Source organism: Denticeps clupeoides, chromosome 19, assembly GCF_900700375.1.
Source record: "Denticeps clupeoides chromosome 19, fDenClu1.1, whole genome shotgun sequence".
Lineage (NCBI taxonomy): Eukaryota > Metazoa > Chordata > Actinopteri > Clupeiformes > Denticipitidae > Denticeps > Denticeps clupeoides.
Window position 1 is genome coordinate 3,221,297 of NC_041725.1, and position 18,475 is coordinate 3,239,771.

The window sequence follows — 18,475 nt, forward strand, 5'->3', positions numbered from 1 at the left end:
CCATCAGTGGTAACTATAGTTCGGAGGGTATAAGTGAAAGTGACTGTTGTTGTAGTTGTGGTACCTTGGCGGTTTGGGTTTGATCCCGCAACCCTTTGATTATGAATTTGCTTGAACTGTGTATATATGTTTTTTACAGCATGTGTGTCAGGCTGGTACGGTACTGGTTGTGAATGGGAGTGTCTGTGCCAGAATAATGGTACCTGTGACCCCTTCACTGGCTCCTGCAATTGTTCTGACGGTTACTATGGCAATGCCTGTCAACACAGTGAGTGAAATCTAACGTTCTCCATGTTTGTACACGGCCGTGTTCTCTGTCTCCATGTAATGTCTCATTACACATTCCCGTGTCCACACCATTAAGGATTAGCAGGATTCTCTCTGACAGCTTGTTCTCTAATGGAAAAGTGAAACATCGCGCTCTGCTTTCTTTTACCCAGAATGCCCGGCTGGCTTATTCGGGCAGTACTGCTCTCAGCAGTGCGAGTGTAAACACAGCCAGGTGTGTGATCATGTGACCGGAGAATGCCTGTGTCCACCCGGCTTATATGGGCCTGACTGTCAGAAATGTGAGTTACTGCACCTTCCTCTTACTGAGAATCAGTGAACACTGTATCCAGTTTTTAACTTAATAATGGATTTTAACAGATTAAAGTTTAATTTAATGTATTCAATCATGTTCAAGAATTATTCTGAAATTTTTGGAGAAATAATTCTGCAATTGAAATTATTTTAACAAATTATTTTATAACCACTATTGAATGGTTATATAGCAACTTTATGTAGTTTTATTAGGTGGTATTTGGTAATATTATGATGCGGTAATAATATCATTTTTCTGTCATTGTCCTTATTGGGGGGTGGCATCCCTGCATCACACTTTTCATGTAGAGAGAGGAGACAGGGACAAGAGGGATTTCAGTATAAGTCTTGATTTGTCTGCACTGACGTCTGTCTGAGGCTGATTCGTCAGTTTGGAAAGTGGCTGCTGAAGAGAGCAAATCATCTTGAGCTGGTGTGATGCTTCAGAGAGAGTGTTGGTGTCAGTGTGCTGTGTGTGTATAGTCGTGGCCAAAGGTTTTGAGAATGACACGGTGCTCCATCATGCTGGAAAAGGCATCATTCAAAAACCAAACTGTTCTTGGACTGTTTGGAGAAGTTGTTGTTGGAGGATGCTTTTGTACCGTTCTTTGTTCATGGCTGTGTTCTTATTCAAAGTTGTGAGTGAGTTTACTCCCTTAGATGAGAAGCAGCCCCACACATGAATGGTCTCAGGATGCTTCACTGTTGGCACGAGACAGGACTGATGGTAGCGTCACCTTTTCTTCTCCAGACAATCATTTTTCCAGATGCCCCAAACATTCATCACAGAAAATGACTTCACCCCAGACCTCAGCAGTCCAATCCCTGTACTTTTTGCAGAATATCTGTCCGTGATGTTTTTCTTGGTGAGAAGTGGCTTCTTTGCTGCCCTTCTTGACACCATCCTCCAGAAGTCTTCACCTCACTGTGGGTGCAGATGCTCTCACACCTGCCTGCTGCCATCCCTGAGCAAGTTCTGCACTGGTGGCACCTCGATCTTGCAGCTCAATCATCTTTAGGAGACGGTCCTGGCCCTTCTCAAATCTTTTGGCCATGGCTGTACTTAATAGAAGTGTGGGTGCTGGGGGACACACTAAACTGTGCCTGAGATTGTAAGATGTAACGGTTTTCCATTTTTCATGTAACAGACTGTGAGGTGGGTGGTTTTGGGCAGGACTGTGTTGAAAGTTGTGTGTGTGAAGAGGGATCTGAGTGCCACCCAGTTACTGGCCAGTGCCTTTGCCCACCAGGGAGAGCAGGAGTGCGCTGTGAGAAAGGTAACACACACACACACACACACACAGATGAGCAGTACAGCAGTGTATAACATTTTTCTCTCATGGCCCTAGACTGTACAGACGGCCAGTTCGGCCCTGGTTGTGTGCTGCAGTGTTACTGTGCCCATGGCGCTCAGTGTGACAGTCGGAGTGGCCGCTGTCTGTGCCCACCCTCCTGGATTGGGCCCACCTGTGAGGAAGGTAAACATACACAACTCATATATACTGTACAGGCCAAAAGTTTGGACACCTTCTCATTCAGAGTGTTTTCTTTCTTTTCATGACCATTTACGTTGGAAGATTCTCACTGAAGGCATCAAAACTATGAATGAACACATGTGGAGTTATGTACTTAACAAAAAAGGTGAAATAAGTGAAAACATGTTTTATATTCTAGTTTCTTTGCTCTGATTACTGCTTTGCACACTCTTGCCATTCTCTCGATGAGCTTCAAGAGGTCGTCACCTGAAATGCTTCTCCAACAGTCTTGAAGGAGTTCCCAGAGGTGTTTAGCACTTGTTGGTCCAGCTCACCCCAAACCATCTGGATTGGGTTCAGGTCCGGTGACTGTGGAGGTCAGGTCTCCACTTTTTGTTGAGTACATAACTCCACATGTGTTCATTCATAGTTTTGATGCCTTCAGTGAGAATCTACCAACGTAAATGGTCATAAAAATAAAGAAAACACATTGAATGAGAAGGTGTGTGCAAATTTTTGGCCTGTACTGTATACACACACACACACACACACACACACACACACACACACATATATATATATATATTCTTCTACCTTTGTGAGGACATTTTGTCCCCACAAAGACAGCAATATAATACACACACAAACAGACGTCTGCAGTAGTTGGCATGTCTGTGTTGACAACACTATTCTTTCTCCTCGTGTGAGTGCCACCACTTCAAACTGTCTCCCCAGCATCTGTCCACCCTGCCATGAGGTTTAACAGCTGGAAGTGGTTTAGTGATGATGCGTCATCAGTGTGTTTGCATGATCGTGTATGACAGTTGCTGTGTATGTGTGTGCCCTGAGAGAGTGTGTGTGTGGTGTGTGTAAGACAGAAGGACATGGTGGTTTTTTAAGTGGAGGCACTTACAGTAAAGATGTAATAAAACTGTTACACAGAGATAGTTACTCGTTCATAGTACACATGTTACACAGTTACAATGTATTATGTGTGTGTGTGTGTGTGTGTGTGTGTGTGTGTCTGGCTTCTGCTTGTGTCTCTGTCCTGACAGTCATTTTAAGTGGGACTCAGCAGGGTTCCCGATCTGGAGTAACACACACATGCACACACTCAACACGTTCCCTGTCAGCAGATTCAGCAGCACACACTCCCTAGCACACCAACACCCACCCCCCCCTGTCTCACAGACTCAGCATGCGCTTCTCATTCCAGGGTGTCGAGCGGGTTTTTACTCCTGCCGCCTTCTCTCCCTCTGATCCTTCAAACTTGCTTTTCTTTTTAAACACACCAGCACAGAACCTCTCTCTCTCGCTCTCTCTCTCTCTGTCAGGTTCACACACACTCCCTGTTTCAGCTCTGGCACGGCATTCCCTAAAGAGGCGGACTGGTGTCAGGCACAGTCATCGCTCTGCCAAGCACCAGCTCCCATGATGCATCAGGATGAAGACCGCTGCGTAGGGTGTGTGTGTGGAAGTGTGATGCTGGGATGCCTTGTGAAGCGGCTGACCCAGATAATATTTGCACACTGACATGGACAATTGACTGTATATTATACACACACACACGGTCCTGCACCAGAGATTGAGACGCCGGTGAGGTCAGAGGAGACTCCGTCGTCTGAAATTTCTGGCATAATGACCAACTGTTCTTATTCAGACTGTTTTTTTGTTTGTCTGTTGAGTGCATGGATTGTGTTTACAGGTGATATTCCATGTAATATTTGTGTGTGTGTCATCTCAGGACTGTAATATAATCTACTGTACTGTTTAGGCCCCTTCTATGTGTAAAAGGTGCTATTTAATAAATAACCACTCACAATGTTTTACAAAATTCACACTGAACAGGAACAGTATTGTATTATTTTATTAAGATGTAATCCAGTATAGAGCAGGTCAGGCAGCAGAACCGGATGCTTGAAATTGCAGGCAGCCGTCATTCATGCAGGGCCTGACCTGGAACAGATCAGAAAAAGGACAAAGTCAAGCTGGTAAACTGTGTGTGTGTGTGTGTGTGTGTGTGTGTGTTTGTGGGTCAGCAGGCTTGTAACGGTCTGTCAAGCAGTAGTGATGGAGGACGGAGCACCTAGTCACACGCACGGTGGGGTCAAGCAGAAAGGGTCACCTGCTCACACCTGCCACAAAGCAGGTCAGCTCACCTGTATGTGTGCATATGAGAGAGAGAGAGATGTTTTGTCCCTGTCTGCCCGGCGCTCCTGCCCAGTGTGAGTGATGGCGACGTGGGCCGCGCGTGGAGCGGAGAGCCCCTGACTGATGGATGGGGTCGGTGGCCAGCCAGCCTGTATTGTGACAGGCTACAGATGTTCCCCCAATAATGTTTATCAGCCAGGCCCCCGTCTGGGAGCGACACACACCTGTTTTCAGTCAAACAGTCGCACGGAGGCCATCCATCCACATGGAGCTGGGTGGTCATGCTCCACACACACACACACACACATACACACATCAATACTTCCACTTACAAATGCAGTTTACATGCAAATCCATACTTCCTTATTAGACCATGTGCTCTGCCTTGGTATCCCCCCGAAAAAGCACATCATACGACAGGCATGTAATTACAGCCTTATTATTAATAAAGTACTATGTACAGTAGATACCACACATGGGTTAATATGTTATTATAGTCTCACAAAACATTATAAAAGATCAGCACATCATCATAATCCATATCAGCAAGCCACAAACGATGACTATACTTCCATTCATTTTTTTTAACTATCTACAGTGTATATGAAGTCAAATGGAAACTAAATCTATGAGGTTCTTGAATGTGGAGAGGTGCTGGTAGGTGATGGTGATGCCACACAACGCTCCTTGGAGGAGAACAATATCTGAGGAGCAGCATAAGATCAGTGCTGAGACTGTGACAGACATTCAGAAGTCATGCAAGCAGAATATCAGGCTGGAATCAGCAGTAAATGCATGAAGATGAGGAGTCCCAGCAGTCAAGACAATCACTGAGATCTGGGTGTAACACTTATAAAGTGCACCCTGTGGTGTCAGATTGGACATCCGTCTCTGAGAGGGCAGTGGCATGGAAATTCACTGTAGCAAAGGCTCCTGAATAACATGTAATTAAGGTTTTTAAATATTAACATTAATATGAATAAACTGAAAAAAAATCATATAGGACAAAAAATGCTTTCATCCATCATAGATGTGAGCATACCAGCCTAGGGGCAGCGGTGGTAATCAGAAGGTTGTCACTGAGCGAAGCCCCGTCCCCACACACTGCTCCCCGGGCGCCTGTCATGGTGCCCACTGCTCACCAAGGGGGATGGTTAAATACAGAGGACACGTTTCCTTGTTTCACCGTGTGCTGTGCTGCAGTGTTTCACAATCACTTCACCTACCACGTTCAGGCTGCCAGGCCCATAATAAAAATTTAAATGCAGCTGGATTTTTTTTTTTTTTTGGTTTATTCACCATGATGTGAAATAAGCAAAAAAAAACAAGAAACCGCAAAGCTTGTTGTTCGAGTGTCAGTATAGAAAGTAAAGCTGTTCGTGTTGAATATGAATGTAGTTTCCCAGAGGGAGTGTCTGTCCTCCGACAGGTCACGTGTCCCTGGCGTCACGCATTTCAGGGAGGCAGCAGCGCAGCTCGGTGACCGTGTCGCAAGGCCGGGGACATTGGGGACAGATTTCCTCCTTCCGCGGCAGAATCTGCGATAATAACTGCAGATGCGCTGCTGCCGGTTATTCTCTCCACTTTTATCTCATTTATCGGTTCCAAATGTGCAGAAGTACAAAAACTAGTTCGATAATTTGGATCTTTTTGCGCTTCTCTTTGTCTTTTTCATCTATAAATATATTAATAGGCCCCCCTCTCTCTCTCTCTCTCTCTCTCTCTCTCTCTATATATATATATATATATATATATATATATATATATTGTTGGGAAAAAAAACACACACACACACACACATATATATATATGTTTTTTTTTGTTTTTTTTTTCCAACAGTAACTCTGAAATTGTGCAGGAATGGAAATATGAATATTCTACATTAAAAGGTTTAAGATTTGATGAGGGTTTTTTTTTTCGTTGCAAAATTGCTCGCAGCTTAGATAAACAGAGGTTTAGTTTCACACAGCTTTGTGTTTAAATGTGTGTATTAATATTTTTATTAAATGCATGTTATTAATAACAGTACAGTCGTCTGTCAATAGTCAGAATTCTCCCTGCAGGTATTCCCGGAATCGACGACCTCTTCACTGTCCAGAATAGTAGCAATAATAATGATAAAAGCGTAATATTAATAATAATTATGATAATAAGTCCAAACTCGATCGGGCATTTCCGCCGCAAGTTCGCAAGACGGCCGCTGGGTGGCGCTCGGCGCCGCTCTCTTCGTGAGACGATCGTTTAGCAACTTTACACGTAAACTCAGTCTGCCAGGAACCTTTAAGAATGTCGCGTTATACGCGTTTCCTTCTTTTCCTCATTTTTATTTGGGCGTCTTGGTTCTGAATTTGGTTATTAATCATCAATAACGTCCCGAATCAGCAGATACTCAAACCGAAGCTCCAGACTGCTGACCTTTCACCTTCTTCCCCGGAGGGGGGATACCGTAACCCACCCGCTGCCCCCACACTGGCACCCTTACCCTCACCCACCCTCCGCTACAAGAGGAGCGGGTGCCAGGCCAATCAGAGAGAGTGCCAGCTGCGGTGCCATGCCCAGCTCCCTGGAGTGTGATGGATGTGTGTGTGTGTGTGTGTGTGTGTGTGTGAGATTGTGATGTATGCCCAGAGAGGGGCATGGTGCCACTCTGGCATGAGGGTGGCAGCGCCCCCAGTAATGAGATCTGATGCATTCTGAGCCGGTGCCAAATGGCCCATTACATTACAGAGGATAGACACACACACACATACATACACACACACACACACACAGCCACGTAGAGAGTTGGGGGCATTCTGACAGGGTACCTGATGCAGGGACACAGTACCGTCATTCAGAAACGTCCTGAATAAAAAAAATACAGAAAAAAAAATAGTCTTGAGAAAGTATGAAATAACAATGCAATAGATCCGGTGCTGGTGTGAATTTGGCAAGTTTTAAGGATTCTTTAATTACTGCAACATTTTTTTTAAACTACTAAAATAATTGAAAATGGATTTCTAATAATGCGTTTTAACAGAATTTTAACGAACGCAACATTCCACTGGAATTCATTTCATTTCCTGTCAAAAGTGTGACTTTTGAACGGTGGTGTATTCTGACCTTGCAGTAAAAATATCTCATAAAAACCATTCAGTCTGGTTTTAGTGTCTGGGCTCTCAGTGCTACGAAATACAGGAGCAGGTTTTTGAGGCAGACACACCGGAACCAGGCTGAGCGCTAGAACTCGCTATTGCAGGGATATAATTTTTTATATTGTAGTTGTGCAGAAAAATGCATGCGTAAATTGATATTTTTTAAAAGGAGCCGCGTGATGTGTGAGAGATGTGGGACTTTCGATATGGTTGATTTATTAGAATTATTTAAGGTTAAATCCCGGCCTGGACCTCGTGTGTGCACCGTTTTCATGCTCTACCATTTCTTCCGGGTTCTCCGGTTTCCTCCCACTGTCCAAAGGCACGTACGCTAGGTATTTTCACCACTCTGAATTGCCCATAGGTGTGCGTGTGTGTGTATGTTTGTGTGTACTGAGGTGGGTTGGCACCCCGCCCTGGTGAGTCACTGTCCTGCGTCCAGTGTCCTGGTTGGAAAGTGTCTGAGAGTGAATGAGAGTGACTGAGTGAGAATTATTCAGATGTAGACAATATTACAGAGAATAATCCGGTATTGTCGGAACTCCTCTGCCTACCAAGTTTTGACATTTTGGCACACACACACACACACACACACACACACACACACACACACAGTGTGTGCCGTCTCTTGCAGTGGTGCCGTCTCTCTCATGCCCTGTTACAGGCCATTCTCTGTTCTGCTGCTGTGGCTGAAACGCTTACTCATGCTGACCTCATCAGCACCAGACGACCTGTGGTGACCTCATCAGAAACGACTGACCATTGCTGACCTCATCAAAGTACGTCGGCCCACTGAGCCCCTGCGCTGACTGCGGGGAAAGCACATCTGCCATTACAGGGGTCCCAGAACGCCCCCTGACGACTGTAGCCACAGCTCGGGCCCCAGGACCAGGACCCTTTTGTCAATTCAATTCCCTCGGTTTTCGTTGGCATGTTGGTCCGATCCGGCGCCGCCTAATTCACTTCAGTTCAACTCCGCTTCGCACGCTTTGTTTCAGTTCGATTCACCGCGCCGCAACTCAATTCGCTGCCACTGTCCGCCTCTCTATTCGATTTCCCGCGATTGAATTCCGTGCAGCGCTGCTGTCTGCTGCTCCACGCAGCCAATTTAGAGCCCCACAGAGTCCAGTAAATCAGCGTTTATTTCCACGGCGACCAGTCATGAGATTAAAGCCCAGAGACAAGAACAAGAGCGCAGAGCAGGTGGGAACCCACTTTCACACACACACACACACCAATCCCATGCCAGTCAACCCCCACCCCGGGGCTAATGGTGACAGGGCACGCCTACGACGGAGAGGGGGATGAGGGAGAAGGTCCTGACAGAGACGTCCGCTGGGCGTGAGTCTTATTGAGGGTTTGAGTGATGAGCCGGGTCACTGCATCTCCACTCCTCATCCATCATTCTCTCATCCCGCACAAAACAAACGAGTGCGGCGCACATTCCTCCCTCATCGCTCACTCGCACCCCTCTATAGCCACTCTTACTGTCACCCGGCATTTGTGTGCCTGTGAGAGGGACTTTAAATGGGCCGAGTGGCACAGTGTGACTGTCGCTCTGCAAGGGTTTCATGGGAAAAAGTGCAAGTGCGAGGAAATGCTGAATGAGTCAATAAATGAATGTGAATGAACGTGAGCTCCGTCCACACTGTACTCCTTTATTTTCGTAGTTGCACCCCATCCCCCCCAAAAATCTACTGAAATGCATTACAGTTACATTGTAGAAAGCATTAAAACAAAGTACCTCGACTTACAGATTACTTTAAAAATGGGATTATAAACAGCAACAATGCAAAATACAAAATAATAATAATAATAAAATAATAAAACCAGAAAAAAAGTAGGTGTGACCCTCCAACGTGGGAAGACGAGATGCGTTGGGTCGGCTCTTTATTCTAAGTTTGGCACAAACTGATTGACATGAACTGGAGAACATCACACAAGAAGCTTTGCAGACGACAGTAGAAAAAAGGCAGATACAGCTCTAATCTGACCAATCATGCGATTATGAGGGGGAAATAAGACCCGCTGATTGACTCTTTTCTTTTTTTCAACCATCTATTTTCAGATTTTTTTTTTAAACATTTGTACAATCATATGAATAAAACATCATACAAAAAAAGAGCTGCTATCTAGAGATCGTCAACCAGTTTGAGTTGAGGGAAGGAGGGGAAGTGGTCGCGTACTATCGGGGACAGGTTCTATACACACCCCCACACGCCCGAGTCCGGGACTGGGGGGGGTGGGGTACGAGCAGTGCTATTCAGTTAACAAACTACAGTAAACAAACTACAGTTGACCCGCCCCCTCGAAAAACAACAAATAAATACCATTCTGAACACACACGACATACGGAACGAATACCACCACCAGTAACAGAAGAGTAAGAGAAAAAATGATTGTCTAAGAATGAAATGAGACAACAGGAGAGTGGGGTAACTAACGACTAGTGCTGGGGTATGTAGTGGTATCATCGACATACTAGACGGAGGGGTACATTCGGGGAAAATGCCCTTCACACAACAACTGAGAATCCGAACTTGGGCATTGATTCTTTTAATTTTTTATTCATATATATTTTTACTTTCGTTTTTTAAGAGGATGAACAAGATCTGTTTCACTTTCCCTGTCTCCTCTTCCTCACAACAACAGCAAATCTGGTGGGTTTTTTAAGGGGTAATAATGACATTAAAATACATTTAAATTTGCCCTCGCGCTCAGCGTGTTTGTGTGTGTAGACGAGTGAAGACCCTCGTGATGTTCAGCTCTCTTAACAAGAGCTTGCCTCTGCTGTGCAGGACGTACAACTTCAACAGAATAAATACAGATATTATTACTCACTATTATTATTAACATCGACAACGTCATCATTGCTATCATTGTCACTATAGATCACGTGATCAAATCAACCAAATATTTAATGCATGAATAATTTTTTATATGTCACATCGAATGTTGCAGTCACATATGTCTCTAAACGCGTGCCTGTGTGTGTGTGTGTGTGTGTGTGTGTGTGTGTGTGTGTGTGTATATGTCTGCTCAGCAGTCTGCAGAAGGCCCAGGGTTGGGGGCAAGTTGGCTATGCCTTGGGAGATGTGGGGTTAGGGCGAGAGGTCAAACGGCAAACATTAGTGGGCTCCAGGGGGCATCATACATGGCTGAGGGATTGGATGGCACTGGATTCGGCCAGACTGTGCCACATGGCAGTGGGGGCGTGGCCACTTGTATGCAAGGTCTCCTTATTGGCCAGGGACAGCATCATGGCGTAGGCCTGTGGAGATAGAAGTGGATGAGAAGCTTCAGACAAGCACTGCAATGGTATCTGCAGCCTAGAAGTCACCAAACTGCAAACTGTTTTTCTATCTTCTGTGGACTGTTACTGAACAATATTACTATTAATTAAATGAGAATTTTATTTGAATTTAATTTAATTCCAGATTAAATTTGTGAATAATTTAATGGATTTGTGTATTTTGCTATGAAATGTACGTAACTGATTTGAATAAATATACATACTGCTGTTTTCAAAACACGCAAAATGAACAATACCATGATCTCAATGATCAGACAAAATAATATATTCGAGTTATGCAGCCCTAATACATCACAAATAGTCTCCATATGAATAATACACCAGCTGAGGGATTACATTTACATTACTCTGATTACATTTAAAATGATTCATAAACTGAACATTTTCCTCTTAAATCATTCAGCATTAAATTTCGTAAGTCGCAATGGTGATACCTGGGACTTTGACTTCCTGTAAAGGGGCGGTTTGACAGCCTCAGAGAGATGGGTGGAGCTGAAACCAGTGACATCACCATCACTAAAATCCCCGTCCTCCCTCTTGTGAACATCAGAGAAATGGTGCACGCGGTCCAAAGCTGAGAAGTTCTGCTCTTCCTCATCCTCTTCCTCATCCTTGAACCTGCAATTAACACAAAACACAGATTTCTGGCAAACCTTTTATTTATAAATATGATATACCCACCAGGTCGGTCATGACCAAAATAAACTGGTAATAATTAATAAGATGGGTTGAGATGTAACACAAGAGAACAGAGTACATCTACAGCAAAAAAAATATATTGTGCATTCATTCATTCATTCATTTGTACTGTAACAGAATACCCTGCTGAATACATTCATGGCAAAATATATTTTTGCAACGCCTGCAAAATGTAAATGTAAAAAAAACCAAACAAATGTCATTAATGTTTTTTTTGCTAAGCAGGACTCAGAAGCACATTAGCGATGATGCTGTAATACCTCCTTGGGGACGGCTTTGAGTTAAGCTCCAGGTCATGAGGTCCATCAAAGTTAATGTCATCGCTGATGATTTCATCATCCAGGCCGCCAGGGAGAGGATCATCAATGGGTTTCCCTGCCGAGTCACTGGTGACCCCTTCCTCTTCCTCCGCCCCGAGGTCTTCTTCGTCCTCTAGGTCCTGTGCCTCTTCACCAGGATTCAGGGATTTCTCCCCTTCAAAATGGCTGCCATTTATCCTGCCAATGATGTGTGGAAAATGACTTTACTTGTCAATCAATAACTTTAAAAAGTTATTCATTTACATTTCATGAAAGTGGCCACAAATGAGGAACAAACACACACAACCTCAAAGCTGAAGCGGTCTTGTAGATTTTTGCACCTATTGACTGTCTCTATTTCATTTAGCAGGAGCAAAACCGAGAGAAAGCGAGACAGGCAGAGTCCCGTTTGTCATCGTGTTGGCAGTCCAGGCTGAGGGGCACTTAAACCCCTTGGCGAAAGGCACTCGGCCTGTTTATTTTCCCTACTGTCTCCTATTTATCTCCCAGTCTTCCTGCACACCAAATATTTAGCTGACGGCTTCATTGGACCAGAGAGCTCGGGCTGCACTGCCAGCCGGACCATTACCCCGAAGCAGCGAGGGAGAGACGGGGAGAAGCCAGCTATCCAAACCCAGCTCCTCAGGAAACCATTGTTTGGGGAAGTCATCTGGAACCACATTAAACCTGATTCAGTAATTACGGGCCGGCCTGTCTGTCGTCAGCCTTCAGAAATGCTTTTTCTGCTCGCAGACAGACCTAAATCCAGCCATGCCCGGCGGGGGGAAGCAGAGATGTGGGGAGGGAGGGTGTGCATGAGCAGAAAAATCCCCCAAAACCTATCATCCCCATAATCTGCACGATTACAGCAGCACTAAGTGCAGGAAGCAGTGGACATTAAGGAGGAGAAAAGCTGAGTTTGCAATGATTCGCAAAAACACTCCTCCACAGAGGAGCGGAAAAGAGGAGGATAATTTGGCCAGAAACGATCTCCCAGCTCCAATCCGCTATCTGCAGATCTACAAACACACAAACTCCAGGAAAATTCTGAACGATCAACGCTCAAACGACCTGGAAGGCGAAGCATGGAGCCGGAGAGAGGAGGATCATGGGACGGCGATTGCAGCCCTGTGATTGAGAGTGTGATTAAGAAAACAGATTGGCTAATTAGGCTGTGAGAGGTGGTAATTTGCTGAGGATAAAGTATCCATCAGGAGCAGTCAGAAGCCGTTGCCGCTGAAAGGAAACACTGTGTGACCTTTGACCCTGGAGTCCGAGACTGACTTCCTGTTGGGAGGGGGGACATGTTGGGTCCAGATGTGGGCTGCCGTCAAGTAGACGGGGGAACAGCAGCACATACACACACACACACACACACACACGATATAAATTCACATAGGATCCCACATAACTTACCACCCGCATTAAGTCGACTTTTATTATTTAGAAAAAAATGGCGAGATGTAATATATGTGTGTGTGTGTGTGTCCATCTCAACCTGACTAGTTCACTAGAGCTATTTGCATAATAAGCTCTAATAATTGACTGTGATAGTGTGTGAGAATGCACACATTCCAGAAAGTTAAGAGCATGTGCACCAAACACTCATTATGTCTGCCGTGCACGCCTCTCATTGGCCGGCCAGTCTTCTGAGGCTCCTGGGCCGACAGGTCAATTAATAACACGCAGTTACAAGAAGGAAACACACACACACACACACAGAGGCATCGTAAAATCCATGGGTCTGTCAGACAGGCCGTCAGTGCCCGAGGCAGCCGAGAGCGGTGATTAAACACAAACATCAGCCAGCGCACACACTGATACCTCGCTCATTAACCTCACCCTGGGTGTGTGTGTGTGTGTGTGTGTGTGTGCGTGCATTCATTCAGAGCCAATGAATTCCTGGGGGATTTTTGATCTATACATTGTAATACACTATAATACAACATTAATAGAAAACAAACCCGCCTGTGCGGTGTGTGTTTGAGGTGTGTGTAGATGTTGGTTGCATCGTGAGTGTGTGTAGAAAGTGTTTCTGAGTAGTTTAGAGGGCTCAGAGGATGATGATGGTACATACCCTTCCTCAGTGTGACTCTGGCCACTGTTGCTGATGAAGTTGCGGATCTCGTTGAAATAAGAGTCTTCTTTATCGTCCAGAATCATGCTGCCGCTGTCCAGCTCCGACTGCGGGGACGACATTGCTGTGCCTGCGCAGGAACACACTGTCAGCATGTCTCTGTGTGTGCGCGTGTGTGCATGAATATATCTATCTGTGTGCTCATTCATCACACTTTTATCTTCAATCACAGAGCCCTTGTCTCAAATCTCTTTTATTTCAGCCACGTGTTGGCCCACAGGGACCGATAACATAAACCCTGCGTCTGAAATCGGACTGACTATGATGAAACGGACGCTGCCATCAAGAGGGTGCGTGCATGCAGTGCAGCCGACGCAGGGCGCAGCCGACGCAGGGCGCTGAGATGTGGACGCGTGTGTGGCATAATTATTATCTTACAATCCCCAAACTACACCAGACTTCCCGAGGAACCTTCACTCACAGCTTACAGCAACACCAAACATTTACACTGCGCTTCCCGACTCGGCCCTGGTGTGTGTGTGTGTGTGTGTGTGTTAAATATCTACAAAGGTAGACATATTTAGATATTGACATTTTTTCAAACAAAAGATTTTTAAAAGCACAAAAACATTCATTTACTGTGGTGAAGTTTAAAGTTGGTTTTCTATTATAAGTAGTTATATTAAAAACGGCTCTATTTAGATCATTTAAAGCATGATTTTAATCCATGCTTAGCTTTGCCATGTGCCCATGTCCTGAAATGAACAAGTCATCTATTTTTCATATATTTTATGCCACAATTGAAATAAATGGTGTATATACTGTATACAGTTCACCTTTAGAATAATGTGTAATGAGTGACGGCTCAACCAGCTCCGTTTCCCCGACATAAACCCACCATGCCATCACCATAGCGTTAATATAGCTCACTAGCAATGAAGTGATGGAAACTCACTAGTCCCACTGTACATATTTCTCTCTTTTCACTGTGGTTAGGGGGTGATGTACAGTGCGCTGACCTGACAGATTCCCGCTCTCGTGTTTTTTCAGGTGACGGTCCAGGTTGGTCTGCTGGCCGAAGCAACGCTCACACAGGTGGCATTTGAAGGGCTTCTCTTTGTTGTGGATGTTCCTGATGTGACGCTGCAGGTTGGAGGAGATGCTGAAGGACCGATCACAGTACTTACACCTGAGAGCCGAGGAGAGGAGACACGGTGGACAGGTGAGTTCGAACTGTTATGCAGTGGTCACACACACACACACACACACACACACACAGACTCTGCTGATGGAGTAGAACTCCAGGTCCTCTGCCAAGCGTGTGTAATCTACAAGCACGATTACATCTTCCATTCACGTTATAATCACAGTCATATCACAGATACCACATGTACACACACACTTTTAATACTTCACATCTGGCTGACGATGTGGCTCAGACTTACACACCAACACACACACACACACACACACAACTGCGTAAAATCCTACAGCCAGCCTAACATCCTACTCTCCTGCTTACACACACACCTGTACGGCTGCTCTCCTGTGTGTGTCCTCAGATGCCGAGTCAGGTTGGCGGATCGAGGGAAGATTTTGCCGCAGTATCTAAGGATAAGAAAGATTTCCCACAATGCAACTTTTCAGAAGGTATAATATATATGTAACACCTGATATCAATAACGTTCTACTTCAGACAGAGAGGGCGGAGTCAGCTGGGGTCACCTGCAGGTGTAGCGCTCTTTCCCTTTGCGGAGCAGGGTCTCAGGTAGGGTTGTGGGCGGGGCCCGGAAGTCAAACATAGACGGAACGGAACGCATGATGTCCCCAGCATCGGGCTTCAGTGAGGAAAACGATTCCAGTTTCTCTGCCATGTTCTCAATGGCAGACATCTGAAAGTGGGAGAGCCAGAGTTGATCATCTCACAAAAAATTAACACACGCACAGACACACATATGCACATTCAGCACATGTACCAATCTGTTAATGAACACTTCATTAGGGCTCAGGCTTTCATCAAACACCAAGAGTGGAGAAACATGTTCCTGTCACAGCACATGGAGAATCATTCATTGTGTGTGTGTGGGTGTGTGTGTGTGTGTGTGTGTGTGTGGTATATTTTGTCCATTGCGGTCTGTTGTGCATATGGCAGCATTGTACAGGCGGATTATGTGTATGAGGTGTGTATGTTTGTGTTATAGTGTGTATGAGTGAGTTTGTATACTGTAGTGTGCATTGTGTGTGTCTGTGTGTGTGTGTTGCTGCAGGCAGCAGCAGTGATTGGTGCTGGTGACTGGGCTGTAAAGTATTCGGTGCAGAATGTGAGAGGACAGCACATTCGTCAATATGAAAGATGTTGACATTACTGATCAAGACCCAGACAAGAGTCATAATGATATCGGTGCACAGAGAGGGGGGCTGTGAGTGTGTGTGTGTGTGTGTGTGTGTGTGTGTGTGGGAGAAGGTCCCACAAGACCACAGGGCCTGTCAGTTCTATCCCTACTCCAAGGTCTTTTCATAACAATGGCCACAAATTTGCATTATTTTGCGTGTATTGAATTCTCTGTGTTACCACCATTTCAGATTTCACTGTGGTTACAAATCAATTGTGATTTGCACGTGCAGCAGACACAGTGCACACACACAAAATCTCTGTCTACCTATTCTATCACTGTTTTTTATACATTCCCCCGCCAAGAAAGAAAGAAAGAACAGTGGTATTGGGGTGTAACATACAGGGGTTTGAAATGGGCAGAGGGGAGAAAAATTTTCCAGCCAGGGGTCTCATGTGTCGCTCTTTATGAATTCATACAGTTTCAAAATTAAAATCTTTCACATTTTCTTCTACTTTTCTACCACCAGTCACCGTAAACTTAATCCAGAATTTTATGCATTTAACAATTCATGCATAATGTATGGGCGAATCCATGGTCATCATATGAATAATTATTTGATAATATTAAATATTAATTCAAAATGAGTAGTGTTATTTTCAGGGCCTACTACAGATAAATCCATGGCTGAATGGTAAAATTACAATTAAATTTGTAATGAAAGTGAAGTGACTGTCATTGAGAAACATTGCAGAACAGCACATGGTGACACAGTGAAATGTGTCCACTGCTTTTAACCATCACCCTTAGTGAGCAATATATATGAACTACATGGCCATATATATATATATGTGACAGGTGCCTGTATGTGTGTGTGTGTGTGTGTGTGTATATTTATACACACACACACACACACACACAGGTGCACATATATATATATATATATATATATATATATATATATATATATATATATATATATATGACCACGTAGTTCATATATATATATATACACACACACACACACACACACATATATATATATATATACACACATACATATAGAAACCCTGAATAATAATAATGATTTGCATTAAATGAAGAAAAAAATGTTCAGAAAATGCTTCAGGTCTCATTTCTGCCTTCTTCCATCTGTTCCTCTGAGGTCAGTGTCCTATCCTGCTCTACATTCATGTGAACAGGACTGTTTAAATATTAGCGTTCTAGTAGTGTTCTTTTGGTCATTACCATTCTGTCATATGACCTTTGGCCAAAACGTTCTCACTCTGGGTCCTGCAATTTTCTCTAACATTTTTCTTTTTAGGCTAATGATATGCAGAGTTCTCATTTGGTCTTACGACATTATCTCTGAAAGAGAATGTGAGACTCCATTATGGGTCCTGTTTATGGATGCTTTGTCCTTTTCTATTCGGCTGTTAATGTTTAGAGATCTGTACTTTTCAACAGCAGAACGAGGGCCTTTGAAGTTTCATTAAAAATATCAGCCGCTGCATTTATGGCTAATCAGCACTTCTGACCTCCTATTGGCCTGGTAATCACGTCTGAACCAGTGAACTCTGCAGAACTTGGTCCAGTGCTCGTCTCCATCTCCCTGTCTGTCTGAAATGGGGCAGTTTGTTGCTGTAAGGTCTCTGAGGAGGTGCCACTTGATTAGTTATCGGCGATGCTGTTGGAGCTGAGAGCGCTTTCATTAGCCTGATGCATTCTCAACTGCTGATCTTATCGTACACCAGATGTCTGCTTCTCTCACACACACAGACATGTACACACACCCTACCTTGAGCCAGAGCTCCCACAGTGACTATTACCCCTTCACTGAGGCAGTCAAGTGACGCAAACACACACACAGAGTCACACAACACATTCACACACAAAGTCTAATCAGCAGCCTGTTACTTATGGTGCTGTTCACTCTCCAAATAAGCTGATACATACACACACTCACTCACACACACACAGAAAGGAATGTTGCTATCATGTGCAGCCATCAAAACCAACAATAGTTGGAGAGAAAATGCCAGAGTGCCAGAGAGAGTCCGGGTGGGGGTATTCACTGGGGAACTTTCTGGAAGGCCTCATCAGTAATGGTTTAAGAGCATGAAAGAAAGGCCATCTGTGAAACGATCCCACAGTCCGCCGCAGACATTAATGCCATGTTGGTGATTGCCCGAAGATTGGGGTGGGACTTTGTGACTGGGTGGTGCTTGTCAGTAATGGTAGGGGGGTCTTTTTGTCCCTTTTACACCTGACGTAGGTGCGTAGTGAATGGTAAGCGTGGCAGTTTTGAAACTCACCCAGGTTCTCTGGTCTGGCATACGGAACTGGGGAACAGAGGAAAAAAGAAAACCAGTTAGATGATCAACTTGTTGTAAAGGCTAATGAGCCAGTGAT

At 44.6% G+C, this 18,475-nt stretch overlaps 2 protein-coding genes across 10 annotated transcripts in view; one reads left to right on the top strand and one right to left on the bottom strand.

Moving 5' to 3' along the window:
• egfem1 (EGF-like and EMI domain containing 1) overlaps positions 1 to 3,798 on the top strand; it is a 46,683-nt gene extending 42,885 nt beyond the window's left edge. The window contains exons 25-29 of the mRNA XM_028962083.1: positions 140 to 268; positions 441 to 569; positions 1,731 to 1,859; positions 1,932 to 2,060; positions 3,392 to 3,798. Coding sequence (XP_028817916.1) covers positions 140 to 268; positions 441 to 569; positions 1,731 to 1,859; positions 1,932 to 2,060; positions 3,392 to 3,492 — 617 coding nt within the window. The 3' untranslated portion in view covers positions 3,493 to 3,798. The remainder of the gene's footprint in view (positions 1 to 139; positions 269 to 440; positions 570 to 1,730; positions 1,860 to 1,931; positions 2,061 to 3,391) is intronic.
• Positions 3,799 to 8,991: 5,193 nt separating this feature from the next.
• mecom (MDS1 and EVI1 complex locus) overlaps positions 8,992 to 18,475 on the bottom strand; it is a 100,247-nt gene continuing 90,763 nt past the window's right edge. For all 9 annotated transcript variants that reach the window (XM_028962683.1, XM_028962682.1, XM_028962678.1 and 6 more), the window contains 8 exons: positions 18,379 to 18,405; positions 15,456 to 15,622; positions 15,261 to 15,338; positions 14,750 to 14,919; positions 13,731 to 13,860; positions 11,615 to 11,851; positions 11,090 to 11,273; positions 8,992 to 10,613 (listed from right to left, as the gene is read on the bottom strand). In XM_028962683.1, the coding sequence (XP_028818516.1) occupies positions 10,491 to 10,613; positions 11,090 to 11,273; positions 11,615 to 11,851; positions 13,731 to 13,860; positions 14,750 to 14,919; positions 15,261 to 15,338; positions 15,456 to 15,622; positions 18,379 to 18,405 (1,116 nt within the window). In that variant the 3' untranslated portion in view covers positions 8,992 to 10,490. The remainder of the gene's footprint in view (positions 10,614 to 11,089; positions 11,274 to 11,614; positions 11,852 to 13,730; positions 13,861 to 14,749; positions 14,920 to 15,260; positions 15,339 to 15,455; positions 15,623 to 18,378; positions 18,406 to 18,475) is intronic.